At 49.1% G+C, this 14,357-nt stretch overlaps 1 protein-coding gene and 1 pseudogene across 1 annotated transcript in view; one reads left to right on the top strand and one right to left on the bottom strand.

Moving 5' to 3' along the window:
• Nucleotides 1-2,799: 2,799 nt before the first annotated feature.
• Nucleotides 2,800-2,896, bottom strand: LOC132421276 (U6 spliceosomal RNA; annotated as a pseudogene).
• A 10,010-nt stretch (nt 2,897-12,906) lies between these two features.
• The window catches only part of DYNC1H1 (dynein cytoplasmic 1 heavy chain 1), a 65,774-nt gene continuing 64,323 nt past the window's right edge, over nt 12,907-14,357 (top strand). Inside the window, exon 1 of the mRNA XM_060003907.1 lies at nt 12,907-13,351. Within this exon, the coding sequence (XP_059859890.1) occupies nt 13,099-13,351 (253 nt within the window). The 5' untranslated portion in view covers nt 12,907-13,098. The remainder of the gene's footprint in view (nt 13,352-14,357) is intronic.

The raw sequence follows: 14,357 nt of genomic DNA, 5'->3' as shown, positions 1-14,357 counted from the left end.
GGAATTCCACTGAAAATGTGGGAGCACCCCATCAAACGTTTCCATCCTTTGGAGTAAAGAAGGAGATTCTTTCTTCAAAGTGAACACTCAGATGCTTAACCCTGTGAGCAGAGTTTTGGATGGCTATGCAGTTGCTCTAGGCCAGTGATCACTGTTTTACAGATGGAAAGTGGAGGTGGGCGCCAGGGGACACTTGGGAGAGGGAGGGAGCATCAGCAGCCCCCCTGTGCTTGGTGCCACAGTGGAGACTGGAAAAAAGACAGTCCACGCGCTCCTGGTGGTTAGAAGCCTCTAGACACAAGCAGTCTCTGAGTCTGAACTCCTCCTCTGCCTCTTGCTACCTGTGAGACCTTAAGCAGGTTACTTCTGCCTTCGGCTCTATTACCCCGTCTTCAAACTGCGGTGATAATAAGCTACCTTGTTAACATTGTGGGTGTCGGATAAAGCCGTTAGATCGGGCCAGCTCGTGGTGGTAGCACAGCCGTGATTATCGCAAGCATGACTCTCCGGCCACAAACGTGTGTGCAGGAAGTTCCACTGGCTCCGTTTTCTATAACAGCCTAATTTCTGACCCCAGTTCCCATTCCACGATTCCACGGGCTGGCGCATCACAGAAGTCAGTTCCAGAGTTCTGCCCCTTCCTAAGTCAGGACTCCCACAGGGACAGGGCCTGGGGAGGGGAGAGTGGGGACCTGTTGGCCACTCATCATTTATCCACACCGGTACTGCAGGCTCCGGGTCCCATGCCGCAATGCTGTCCCCAGCCTCGAGGACCACTTTGGCCAGCCTGCCTGGGGTCCTACCACCTGGGTGCACAGCCTGCATTGCTCTCTGGGGGCTGGTGGGCAGCAGGCCTGGGACCTTGTCACCTGCCTTCCCACTGCAGCCCAGGGAATCTTCCCACGGCCCAGGATACCTCATCGCCCCCTACTTCTCCAGGACACTTTGCCCACAAGGGAGACTCCAGTTCTTCTTTCCTTTTCCTTACATCCTTGTTTTCCTAGGGGCTAGGACTTCTGGGAAAAATCAAAGTCTGAAAGACCCACAGACACCTTCTGCTTTTAATCCTACGGCAAGGGACCCAGGCCAGCTCCTGCTTGCAGGGGGAGAAGGCGTAGGAAGACAGAGGGAAAGTGGCAGTGTAGGTGGTCCCTACTTTGCACAGTTCCGATGTGCACAGATTTTAATTACTGTGGTCTAGTTAAATAACGCCAAATATCAGTTATAGTTAATATAGATAATATTATATAGTTATAATATAACTATATAATATTGTAAATATTAATAATATATATAATTATTTATTATATATATTATTTATATAATAATTATATATTATATAATGATATATATAATATATTATAATAATATATAATAAAACTAATATATATAGTATATATTATAATTATAATAAAACTAATATATATATTATAATTATAATATAAGTATAATTATATTATATTATAATTATATATAATAATTATAATATAATATAATAAAACTAATATATTATATAGTTATAATATAACTATATAATATTATAAATATTAATATATAATATATTATTTATTTTATATATTATTTATATAATAATTATATATAATATATTATAATAATATATAATAAAACTAATATAATATAGTTAATAATATAGTCAAATATCAGTTACCTCGATGCGTTAACGTGAGTAACTGCGTCAAGTACTAACTGTGCTGCAAGCTATTCAGTCTGCAAATCACCAGCAGGTGCGCCTCAGACCCACAACCCATCATGGCGCTACTTTCAAAGTCGGTCAGGGCTTCCCTGGTGGCGCAGTGGTTAAGAATCCACTTGCCAATGTAGGGGCATGGGTTCAAGCCCTGGTCCAGGAAGATCCCACATGCCGCGGAGCAACTAAGCCTGTGCGCCACAGCTACTGAGTCTGCGCTCTAGAGCCCGTGAGCCACAACTACTGAGCTGGCAAGCCACAACTACTGAAGCCCACGAGCCTAGAGCCCGTGCTCTGCAACAAGAGAAGCCACTGCAATGAGAAGCCCACGCACCACAGTAAAGAGTAGGCCCCCACTTGCCTACTCTATTTGCCTACTCGCAACTACAGAAAGCCTGCACACAACAACGAAGACCCAACACGGCCAAAAAATTAAAAAATAAATAAATAAAAATTTAAAAAATAAAAGTTGTTGGTCACCACACACCTGCTACTCAGTTCCTACACAGCCAGCAAAGTGTGTAGTTGTGTTGCCTTCTGTGATAAACCCACTTAATGTCTTACAAAAATGCATCATTGACACAGGGAATTGGCCAAAAGGTGGAAGTGCAGGAAGGGTGCCAAAAACACTAATAAAGCTGGCAGTGCAACTGGAGTGAAGGGTGACGGTCCTAGAAGGAAAGGAGGACAGGGGAGGGTTGGGGTGCAGGCTCTGCCGCTGCTCCAGGGCTGGAGGTGTGTGGCTGAGGGACCTGGGGAGGGACAAGAAGGAGGAAGATGCCGAGGAAGTGGTGCTGGCAAAAACCTTCGCGGTAAAGGAACTCAGAGACGTGTCAAATCACTCAACCTGCAAAGGTCACGTTGGAGGCTGGTCCAGACCTAGAAAAGACGATGACGGTTCACCATGGCAGAGAAAAGATGCTCATTCCATATCCTAAGTTATACAATGAGAAGAAGGCAAGCACTGCCCAAACTACTCCTGATCAGTTTTTTTCTTAAAATTGTGGTTAAATACACATACTATAAAATCTGCCACCCCGTCCACTTCCAAGTGTACAGCTCTGTGGTATTGAGTACACTCACACTGTTGTAAAAATTCAGAGCGCTTCATGAATTTGTGTCCCCCTTGTGCAGGATCGTGCTCACCTTCTCTGTATCCTTCCAATTTTTAAAAAATAAATTTATTTTTGGCTGCATTGGGTCTTCGTTGCTGCGCACAGGCTTTCTCTAGTTGCGCCAAGTGGGGGCTACTCTTCGTTGTGCGCAGGCTTCTCGTTGCGGTGGCTTCTCTTGTTGCAGAACACGGGCTCTAGGTACGCGGGCTTCAGTACTTGTGGCTCACAGGCTCTAGAGCGCAGGCTCAGTAGTTGTAGCACGTGGGCTCAGTAGTTGTGGCTCTTGGGCTCTAGAGTGCCCAACAGACAGTGCTCCAGATAGAAGCTGTCCCATCTGCCCGGGTCTCAGAATAAGAGCACATGCAGCAAAGTCACAGCCAACCCCGGATAGACATGGAGCTGGGGCAAGAAATGTTCTAGCCACTGAGGTTTGACTGTCATTTGTCCCTGCAGTATAACCCAGCCTCTCATGATTGATACAGTTACCCTTACTTTCCCTGAGGTTGTATGTTGGAGTTTGCTCTACTGGGTTCTGTGACTACAAGTGCAGAGATCACTTCAAAAACCTTCCCCCGGGTTCTCTAAAAAAAAACTAAAAATAGAGCTACCATATGATCCAGCAATCCCACTCCTGGGCATATATCCAGAGAAAAACATACTTTGAAAAGATACATGCACCCCTATGTTCATAGCAGCACTATTCACAATAGCCAAAACATGGAAGCAACCTAAATGTCCATCGACAGGTGAATGGATAAAGAAGATGTGGTACATATATACAATGGAATATTACTCAGCCATAAAAAAGAATGAAATAATGCCATTTGCAGCAACATGGATGGACCTAGAGATTGTCATACTACGTGAAGTAAGTCAGACAGGGAAAGGGAAATATCATATGATATCACTTATATGTGGAATCTTAAAAATTGATACGAATGAACTTATTTACAAAATGGAAACAGACTCACAGACATAGAAAACAAACTTATGGTTACCAGAGGGAAAGGGGGGTAGCGGGAGGGATAAATTAGGAGTTTGGGATTAACACATACACACTACTATATATAAAATAGATAATCAACAAAGACCTACTGTAAGGCACAGGGAACTCTACTCAGTATTCTGTAATAACCTATATGGGAAAAGAATCTGAAAAACAATGGATATATGTATATGTATATATATAAGTGAATCACTTTGCTGTACACCTGAAACTAACACAACATTGTAAATCAACTATATGCCAATATAATATAAAATTCTTTAAAAACAAAAAACCCCCAAAGCCTCCACCTGGTCATAATGTTTCTTGCTGATACAAACAGATGGAACAGAAAGAGAGGGCACGGAGCAGAAACTTATGTTTGAGGGAGCACAAATCACCATTCAGGAAGTCCCAGGAAACCAACAAAAGAGCTAGCCTTGCGCTAGACGTCCCTCAGCTTGCGGTCCAGCAGATTCTTCGTGAGGGGCAGAAAGCGAAATCTTACCACCTGCACCTGCAATTTCTGCTGTAGGTGTCAGAGGTCCCAGAAGATGAAGCTCGCTCTGCCGGTCCCTCACATTTAATGACCAGACGGTATTCCATGTCAATATCAGAGTGAATCCTGGAATGCTGCATGAGGACACTGAAAGCAGCATGTCGCAATGGCACTCATAAAAGGTTTGCCCAAAGCTCATATCTTTGTGTCCCATCAGACACACAGGTCTTTCGCCCATTCTATTTTGCGGAGGACACAGTGACAGACTTGCGGTGGGGTGATCTATCCCACAGCCACAGGAAGTCTCAGACAACTTCGTTTTCTGCAGAAGGAGACCTAGCTGCCTTCCGTCCCATAGTCTTAAAGCTTCCATGAGGCAGGATTCGGTGTGCCGGTCAAATTATTAAGCTGTCTCTGGAACAGTGGTGCATTCATTCCCTAGGGCTGCTGTAATAAATTACCACACGCTGGGTGGTTAGAACAGTAGAAATTTGCTCTCACGCAGTTCTGAAGGCTGGACATCCACAATCCAGGTGTTGGTAGGGCTGGCTCCTTCTGGAGACTCTGAGGGAAGATCTGCTCCAGGCCTCTCTACCGGCTCCTGGTGGCGGCTGACAACCCTTGGCTTGTGGACGAATCGCTCCAATCTCTGCCTCTGTTGTCACACATTGTTCGTCCTGTGTGTGTCTGTGTGTCTGGGTCCAAATTTCCCTTTTTCTTATAAGGACACCAGTCATTGGATTTAGGGCCCATGCTAATCCAAAATGACCTCATCTTAATTGCATCTGCAAAGACCCTATTTCCACGTAAGGTCACATTCACAGGTTCCAGGGGTCAGGACTTCAACGTGTCTTCTGGGGAACATAATCCAACCTCTCAAATCCCCAGATATCCCATCAAGTAACTCTTCATGAAGACGCATTGAGAACTTTATATTTGTGTCGCCTCTTCCCAAAGTCTTGAGGAAATGAAGGAATGCATTGTGGGTTTGGAAGGAGATGAGCTCCAAACACCTGGGATGACTTAGAGCGGCGATCAACACGTGCGTGTGACGTGAGGGACATCATAGAAATAAGCTGTGACCGTGTCTTTACAAATCGGCTTTGATGTGTTTGTAGCTAACACCTGCTGAGTAATACTGGTTGTTTTTTTTTTTTTTTTTTTTTTTTTTGGCTGTGCTGTGTGGCATGAAGGATCTTAGTTCCCCGACCAGGGATCAAACCCATGCCCCCTGCATTGGAAGCGCAGAGTCTTAACCGCTGGACTGCCAGAGAAGTCCCACTTTTTTTTTTTTTTTTAACTTCTGTTCTTTTAGAATCAGCCTGTAATTCACCTGAAGGGAACAGAATTACTCTGTTTATTTCCTCAGGCCTCAAAGATTCCCTCCTCACCCACAGTGAGCAAAGACGCAGTTCCAGCCACTGGCCCACTCTAAGGTTCAGTGTTAACCAGAGCAAGGCCTGGACCTCATGGAATCACATTCTAGGTGGGGACTCAGACCCTAAGCAAGAAGCACAAATATGTGTCATGCAGGGAAACGTGCTCTGGAGGAAAATGAAGCAATAAACAAAGGGGTAAGCAGTGGTGGTGTTATTTTGAAGGCCCCTCTGAAGGGTCACGCTTGAGCAGAGGTCTGGCGCAGAGAAGGAGCAAGCTCCTTAGGACCCTGGAGGGAGAGCATTCTTTTTATTTTTTTTAAATTTTTATTGGGCTTCCCCGGTGGCGCACTGGTTGAGAGTCCGCCTGCCGACGCAGGGGACACGGGTTCGTGCCCTGGTCCGGGAAGATCCCACGTGCCGCGGAGCGGCTGGGCCCGTGAGCCACGGCCGCTGAGCTTGCGCGTCCGGAGCCTGTGCTCCGCAACGGGAGAGGCCACAACAGTGAGAGGCCTGCGTACCGCAAAAAAAAAAAAAAAAAATTTATTGAAATATAGCTGATTTACAGTGTTGTGTTAGTTTCAGGTGTACAGCAAAGTGATTCATTTTTTTTTTCAGATTCTTTTCCATTATAGGTTATTACAAGATATTGAATATAGTTTCTCGTGTTATACAGTAAGACCTTGTTGTTTATCTATTTTATATAAAGTAGCGTGTATCGGTTAATCCCAAACTCCTATCTTATCCCTCCCCCCGCCCCCCTTTCCCTACTGGTAACCATAAGTTTGTTTTCTATGTCTGTGAGTCTTTCTGTTAGGAAGAGCATTTTAGAAAGAGGGGAAGACCCTTAGGCTGGGACTGGCAGTGCAGGTGGAGAAGAGATGCCCGATTTGGGAGGCGTCCGGGGAGAGTGGCAGGGTTTGCTGCTGGACCAGACGGAGATGTGAGGGGCTGGGAGTTTTTTCAGAGACACCAAGGAACACCCTGAGCACCTGGCTGAGGCAGGCAGTGTTTCCTGAGATGGGGAGCTCTGGGGGTGTCGGGGAGGGGAATCAAGGGTTCACTTCTGGGCAAAGAACAGGTGGGACAAATAGAAAACAAATAGCAAGATGGTGACTTCACCCAGCCATATCTCTAACCCCACACCACCCCGCAAATAAAGGGCAGAGATTGTCAGATAGGATTTTTTTAAAGCAAGAGCCAACTATAAGAAACCCACTTAAAATATTGGGTTGGCCAAAAAGTGCCTTCGGTTTTTAAGTAAAAATAGAAGACACGTCTTTCATTTTCACCAAGAACTTTATTGAACAAAGTAGTCACACTTTTGTTCCACTGCCTTCTGCCATTTTTCAGGCAACTTCATAATTCCATCTTCCCCAAACTTTTTATCTTCTTGATAAAAGGTACTGTTCCGAGTACCTTTTACAGTCTTCCAGGGAATTGAAATTTTTTTCCATTAAGAGAATTTTGTAAAGACCGAAATAAATGGAAATCTGAAGGTGCAATGTCTGGTGAATACGGCGGATGAATCAGAACTTCCCAGCCAAGCTGTAACAGTTTTTGCCTGGTCATCAAAGAAACATGCGGTCTTGTGTTATCCTGATGGAAGATTATGCGTTCTCTGTTGACTAATTCTGGACGTTTCTCGTCAAGTGCCGCTTTCAGTTGGTCTAACTGGGAGCACTGCTTGTTGGAATTAATCGTTTGGTTTTCTGGAAGAAGTTCACAATAGAGGACTCCCTTCCAATCCCACCATGTACACAACATCACCTTCTTTGGATGAAGACCGGCCTTTGGTGTGGTTGGTGGTGGTTCATTTCGCTTGCCCCACGATCTCTTCTGTTCCACATTATTGTACCGTATCCACTTTTCACCACCCGTCACAATTTGTTTCAAAAACGGAACATTTTCCTTACGTTTCAGTAGAGAATCGCATGGGGAAATATGGTCAAGAAGGTTTTTTTCGCTTAACTTATGTGGAACCCAAACGTCAAAGCGATGAACATAACCAAGCTGGTGCAAATGATTTTCAGTGCTTGACTTGGATATTTTGAGTATGTCAGCCATGTATAACGTTGGTTGTTCTCAATTAATGTCTTCATTTGATCACTATCAACTTCAACTGGTCTACCTGACCGTGGAGCATCGTCCAGCGAGAAATCTCCAGCACAAACCTTCGAAAACCACTTTTGACACGTTGGATCAGTCACAGCACCTTCTCCATACACCGCACAAATCTTTTTTTTGCATTTCAGTTGCATTTTTACCTTTCCTGAAATAATAAAGCATAATATGCTGAAAATGTTGCTTTTTTTTCTTCCATATTAAAATGGCTGCACAGAAATTCACCAATTTTGATACTTTTTTTTAAATGCACGCTGATGTGACAGCTGTCACGTACAATCTAACAAAATTGTTTCGAATGACGTTAAAGACAACTAAGCGCTACTAGAGCCAGCTTACGGAAAAAACCGAACGAACATTTTGGGCAACCCAGTATAAAGGCACAGATGGGGTAAAAGCGAAGGATGGAAAAGACATCACACTAACACTGATCCAGAGAAAGCCAGAGAGACCGTGCTCATATCAGATGAAGTAAATTTCAGAGCAAATAATGCTACCAGGAATAAAGTGGGGCGTTTCACTGTGATCCAGGGGTCGATTCATGAAAAGGACACGACAATGCTTTATGTATCTAATAATAGAGCTTCAAAATACAGGAAGCAAAAACAGACTGAACTGCGTGGAGAGAGACAATTGCACAGTTATAAGCCAAAAGTTCAACGCCTCTTTCAATAGGTAGAACAAGTAGCACGGATATAGGTCTTAACACTTTCAGCCAAGTTGGCCTGATTGGCATTTTCTAGAACACTCCACCCAACAACAGCAGATGTGACTTCTAAGGTTGGGACTCATCGGTGTGCAGACGTACTGAGTGTCACAGGGCTGGGAGGGAGTGCTGACAGCACACACAAGCCGCGCAGTGTCAATGGCGTCCAAGGGTCAAGCAAGAGAAGGGCCCAGAACTGGTCACTGGATTTGGCCACGTGGAGGCCATTGGTGACCTTGACAACAGCACTTGCGGGGGGGGGGGGGGGGTTGGGCTGGGTGAGAGGCAGTCCCCACCTATGCTCATTTTCAAGGAGTTTTCCTGAAGAAGTCAGCAAAGCATGAGAAGTGCTGGCAGGAAGGTGTGGCAGGGGTTTCTCGAAAGAAGGGATGCATTGGAGCAGCTTGGACGTGGCCGGGAAGAACCCAGGAGGGAGAGAGGGAACGTTTGAGGGCGAGGGCAGGATTTCAGAGACGATGTCCATGAGAGGTGGTGGGGCCCAGCGTCCCCAGGGAGCGGTGGCCGTGGCTGGGGACATAGACAGTTCTCAGGTAAGAGAAGAGGCTGGGTACCTCCAGAGGAGCGGCCAGGTCAGCGGAGGCGTCCCGGGGGGCTTGCGCGCAGGAGAGAGACTGAACTGTCTGCAGTAGAGGCAATCTCCTCTAACTTTATCATTGGGCGGTGGGATGCAGGCTGGACCACGGGCTGGCATTTCCCTCTGGTCACCGCCATTGCTCGCTCTGCGACCCTGGACGAGTCACCCGGGTGACCTTGGGAAGGTGAGCCTGGAGGCGTCCCCGGGACGGATGGGGCAGCAGGCTGGGAGGAGGCCTAGGAGCGACAGGAAAAGATTCCGGGGTGCGCGTCCTCCGCGGCGCCACTAGAGGACGCCAAGCGACCGCTCTGTTCCTTAGCGGCGCTTCCCACCCCCACCCGCCCGCCCCCCAGCCGCGTCCAGCCCGGCTCAAAGTCGCCAGGAGCCCGGGCTGATTCCAGACTCACCCAGAGGCTCATCAGACAAGGAACCGAGACAGAAAAGGGGGGGATGCCAGGACGAGCTTCATCAGAAAGTGTCCTGTAGCCCGGTGAGCGATAGGTGGGTGGAGTCCCGCGCTGGCGACGGAATGACGCTGCCTGGTTTCGAGCAGCTGGGAAGGTCAAAATCCAAAATATGCTCTGTGGACCGGCCGCCGCTGCCACCCGGCACCGCGTTCCCGGGACGTGAGGCGTTGCTTTCACAGCCATTAACCAAGCACCCACGTTGCGCCAGGCCCTGCTGGTGCTGGGAATGAGCCCATGGAATGAATGAATGAATGAATGAGTGAGTGAATGGGCGAACCCAATGTGGAATTTCGAGGGGGGAGAGGGGAATGCCAGACGCAGAGCCTGAACGTGCTGGGCCAGCCGGACTTCCGCTGAGGGCTCAGTGTGGCCCAGGGCTGGGAGAGGGAGAGGGAGAGGGAAGATGGGGATGAGAAGGAGCCCTCAGCTTGGATTTGAGGGGCCATCCAGTGCAGTACTTGAAGGAGAAGGGCGGGGAATGGACATGTGGACAGTTCATCACCAACTTCTGATAAAATACATGTGGCCCAGCAGCCACTACCATCCCCCATCAACTTAGAAAGAATTCTCTCTCGCCAGCACTCACTGCCTACTGCCAACTGAAAGCAGCCTCTACTATGAACAAGAGAAAGCGGAGATGCCAAACAGAGTTTGCGGTGGGAGAGGCCAGGTTTGGGTGGAGGGTCCCCCCCCCAACACACACAGAGTCAGCTCGGGGCAGAGTCCTGCCCCAGGAGGCCAAGGGAGCATCTCACAAAAATATCCCCTTCCCTGTCAGCTGGGGGCAGTCTAGCCAGCCCCCAGGATAAGGAATTTAGAGTACTGGGCACCCTCTGTAAGCCGTCAGTCAACATAGACCATTCTTCTTACGATGTATTTATTCCACACAGCAAACATCTTTAGAAAACAGAAATGCAGGCACATTTGATCAATGTACGGATCCTTGTAGACCGATGGTTCAGGTTCCTCTGATTTCCATTCTCTTAGAAACAACAAACACTTTTGATTTTGAGCCTATCTCACATATAGGGCTGCACCTCCGGAGCCTGCTGCCCTGTTGCCCTGGCTCGGAGCCAGATTGCAGATGTTTGAGTCCCTTGGATGCCCAAACGGCTGCGTCTCCTGGGTGGTGCTGACTCACGGTGCAGGCTGCAAGCAGCCTCTCTCCATCTGCTAGTTTGCTGCTGGGTTTCTGGGGCTCCAATGGTGTGTGGTCAATTCAGAGTTCACTAACCTACACCTAACAGATTTTCTTCCATCCCTGTTCCTACCCCAAAGGACATGGGGCAGGGGGCAGCCCTTAGCAGAGTGCCTGGTATTGAGTGAGCTCTCAGTGTTAGTTGTTGGTGGAGTTACTATTATTCATTACCATTATGGTCATAGCACAAACTCATTGCAGTGCTTTGTATTTTTCCAGGAAGTTTATTTAGATCTGCTCGGGCATATGATATAAGACTGGACTAGTGTGAAATAAGTCAGACAGAGAAAGACAAATATCATATGATATCACTTATATGTGGAATCTTCAAAAATGATACAAATGAACTTATTTACAAAACAGAAATAGACTCACAGAAAACAAACTAATGGTAAGCAACAAGGACCTATTGTATAGCACAGGGAACTACACTCAATATCTTATAATAGGGATTTCCCTGGTGGTGCAGTGGTTAAGAATCCGCCTGCCAATGCAGGGGACACAGGTTCGAGCCCTGGTCGGGGAAGATCCCACATGCCGCGGAGCAACTAAGCCCGTGCACCACAACTGCTGAGCCTGCACTCTAGAGCCTGCAAACCACAACTACTGAGTCCATGTGCCACAACTACTGAGCCTACGCGCCTAGAGCCCATGCTCCGCAGCAAGAGAAGCCACTGCAATGAGAAGCCTGCACACCGCAACGAAGACCCAACGCAACCAAAAATAAATTAATTAATTAATTAAAAAAAATCTTAACCTATAACGGAAAAGAATCTGAAACAGATATATATATATATATATCACTTTGCTGTACACTTGAAACTAACACAACATTGTACATTAACTATACTTCAATTTTAAAAATTCCACAGAAAAAGAAGAGTGGACTGATGGAAGGCAGGAGGAGGATGGGATATTAATCTGTCCCCTCTGCCATGAGCTTCTTAAAGACAAGAATCGTCTCATTAGTCTTCATGTTCCAGCAGTTCCTGGGGCTTGGCACTGGGTAACTGAACAAGAATAGGCATACTGCGTGTTTTGCAGTTTTCCAAAGATGATTTGGGGAAATCAAATCATCCCATCATCATTCTACCAATCAGAATTCAGCTCTCTGACTGTGCACTTTGATATAAAAATAGCACCTTTGGCTTCCCTTCCTCCACCCAACTTAAGAAGCGAGTGATGAGTTTGAACTTTCAAAAGCCAATTACTGCTCCTTATAATAACTGTCATTTCTAAACCAAGAATGTGGGCAGCCTCCATTCTGGCCCTTATGTCATCTCGGTGTACTGGAGGAGGTCCAGGCAAATGGGAGCTGGGGGGAAACTTATTGGGCAGGCACGGCAGTCCCTGCCTTGTGTGGACCCAGATGCTGAGGCCATCGGAATGACGGCGTCAGCCCCGGCTGCTGTTCTAGGTGGATGCTTGTAGGTCTCCCCCGTGGTCCTCACGGCGTTCCGGGGGGAATTATTTTGCCATTAGCAAGCAGAACCTACAACAGCCAGGCTTCACCCCACCGTTCAAGTGTCACCTCCTGCCTTTCCCGTACATCGCTCCTACAGTCAGGCCTCTCTGCTTTTGCAGAAGCTGCTTCCTGCTCTGGGAACGTCCCCTCCCAACCTCCCTCTTTCCAGCCTAGCAATGTGACACTTCCCTCATCTCCTCTCCCTCTGAAAAAGATCCTCAGTCTCCCTATGTATATTTAATAACACAGATGACTATATTCTAGCTCAACACATCGTAGTCATTCATTCGTTCAAAGAAACTACACAGGTTAAGTGCTTAGAACAATGTCAGGCACAGGCTAAATGCTCAAAACACGTTAGCTCGTTAACACCATTCATTCATTCAGTATTAGTGCAGTGTCTCAGGCTCTGTGCTGTTCGCTGAGTCCACAGCAGTGAACAGGACAGACGTAGTCCCTGACCACCTCTCACCGCCCCCCGCAAGTTCCCACCGTTAGGGCTTGAGGTGTCGGTACTGCGGAGCCCCGCCCAACACTGTAACTACGAGTCCCAGAAGGCTGCGCGGCGGAGTCACCCGGGCCGCCTGAGCGCGACGTCGTGACGTCGGTACCGTGAGGGGGCCCAGTGGCTGCGGCGGGCGCCGGCCGCGGGCGACGGGAGGCGGGCGGCGGCGGCGGCGGGGCGGGGCCGGCGGGCGGCGGCCTTTAGGGAGGAGCCGGCGCTCCCTCTCCTCAGTCGGCAGTGGGCTAGCGGGCGGTCGGCTTGTGCTGCTCGTTTCTCTCGTGCGTCCGCCCGCTCGCTCTCGCGCCGAGTCGCGGCCGCCTTCTCAGCGCTGCCTGCGGGTCCCGAGCGCGGCGCCATGTCGGAGCCCGGGGGCGGTGGCGAGGACGGCTCGGCCGGCCTGGAGGTGTCGGCAGTGCAGAACGTGGCCGACGTGTCGGTGCTGCAGAAGCACCTGCGCAAGCTGGTGCCGCTGCTGCTGGAGGATGGCGGCGAGGCCCCGGCCGCGCTCGAGGCGGCGCTGGAGGAGAAAAGCGCCCTGGAGCAGATGCGCAAGTTCCTCTCGGACCCGCAGGTGCACACGGTCCTGGTGGAGCGCTCCACGCTCAAAGGTGCGGGGCCGGGGCTGCGGTGGGTCCCCCGGCGCCCCGCCTCGCTCCCGCCACACCCCTTAACGCCGGGGCCTCAGGGTGCCCCCTTCCGGGTCGCGAGGACGGAGGAGGTCGCCCAGCCTCGCCGTCACCCGCAACAATGGGATCGCTTTGTCAGCTCGGCCTCAAGATGGCCGAGTTGGGTGGAGACAGCGTCTCCCGGGCTGAGCGCGGGCGGAGGCCGCATTCCGGCCTCCAATGTCACATGGGCTTTTCGGTTTCGATTTGCGTCCAGGCCAAGGCCGGCCTCGGGAGGGATGTGTCAGGGGTGGCGCCGGGGGCAGCCTGGATTGTGGTCCTTCGATCGTCCGGGTGTAGGGGGAGATACTGGCGAGCCGGAGCTGGGGGAGCCCTGACCGGCGGGCATCCCAGCCTCTGCCTTGTGCGGACCCAGATGCCGAGGCCCGAGGAGTGACAGTGACAGCCCCGGCTGCGAGCGGGGCATCACTGTTCTAGGTGGATAGCGCACGCAGGTCTCCCTCTTGGACTTAATGCTGTCCCTGTTGAGTGGGTGCATCTGCCCACTTCAGACGCGAGAAAACTGAGGCTCAGTCGAAGTGACTGCCCCAAGGTCACACCAGCTAATCCTACTCCCTAGGCTAGACTCAGCATCTCAGTGTCCAGCCCACTGCTTGTTTTCCTTCATCATGCCTTGTATTTGTGTGATGCTTAGATGATCCTAATGATGGCCCCGTGGTCTTTGAATCTATTTTACAGATCTTAAAAGGAGAGAGACTTAGGTTAGGCACCTAGTGGAGGGACGGGACAAAAGGTTTGCATATTCCAGCAGTCTCCTCAAATAGTGACCTCCCAAAAGCAAGCCTAGGTTCCTCTTGAGAGTGGAGCTTGCCTTCAGGGAGGGTTTCCCCTTGATGCTTTCAGACCATTTTGTAGCCAATGGCGAGCTTATTTGACAGCACATGTCTGGGTGTGGCACCGTCCATCCGGGAAGCCAAGGATGATGTCC

Source organism: Delphinus delphis, chromosome 2 (assembly GCF_949987515.2).
Source record: "Delphinus delphis chromosome 2, mDelDel1.2, whole genome shotgun sequence".
Lineage (NCBI taxonomy): Eukaryota > Metazoa > Chordata > Mammalia > Artiodactyla > Delphinidae > Delphinus > Delphinus delphis.
This window is presented reverse-complemented; position numbering and strand designations above follow the sequence as displayed.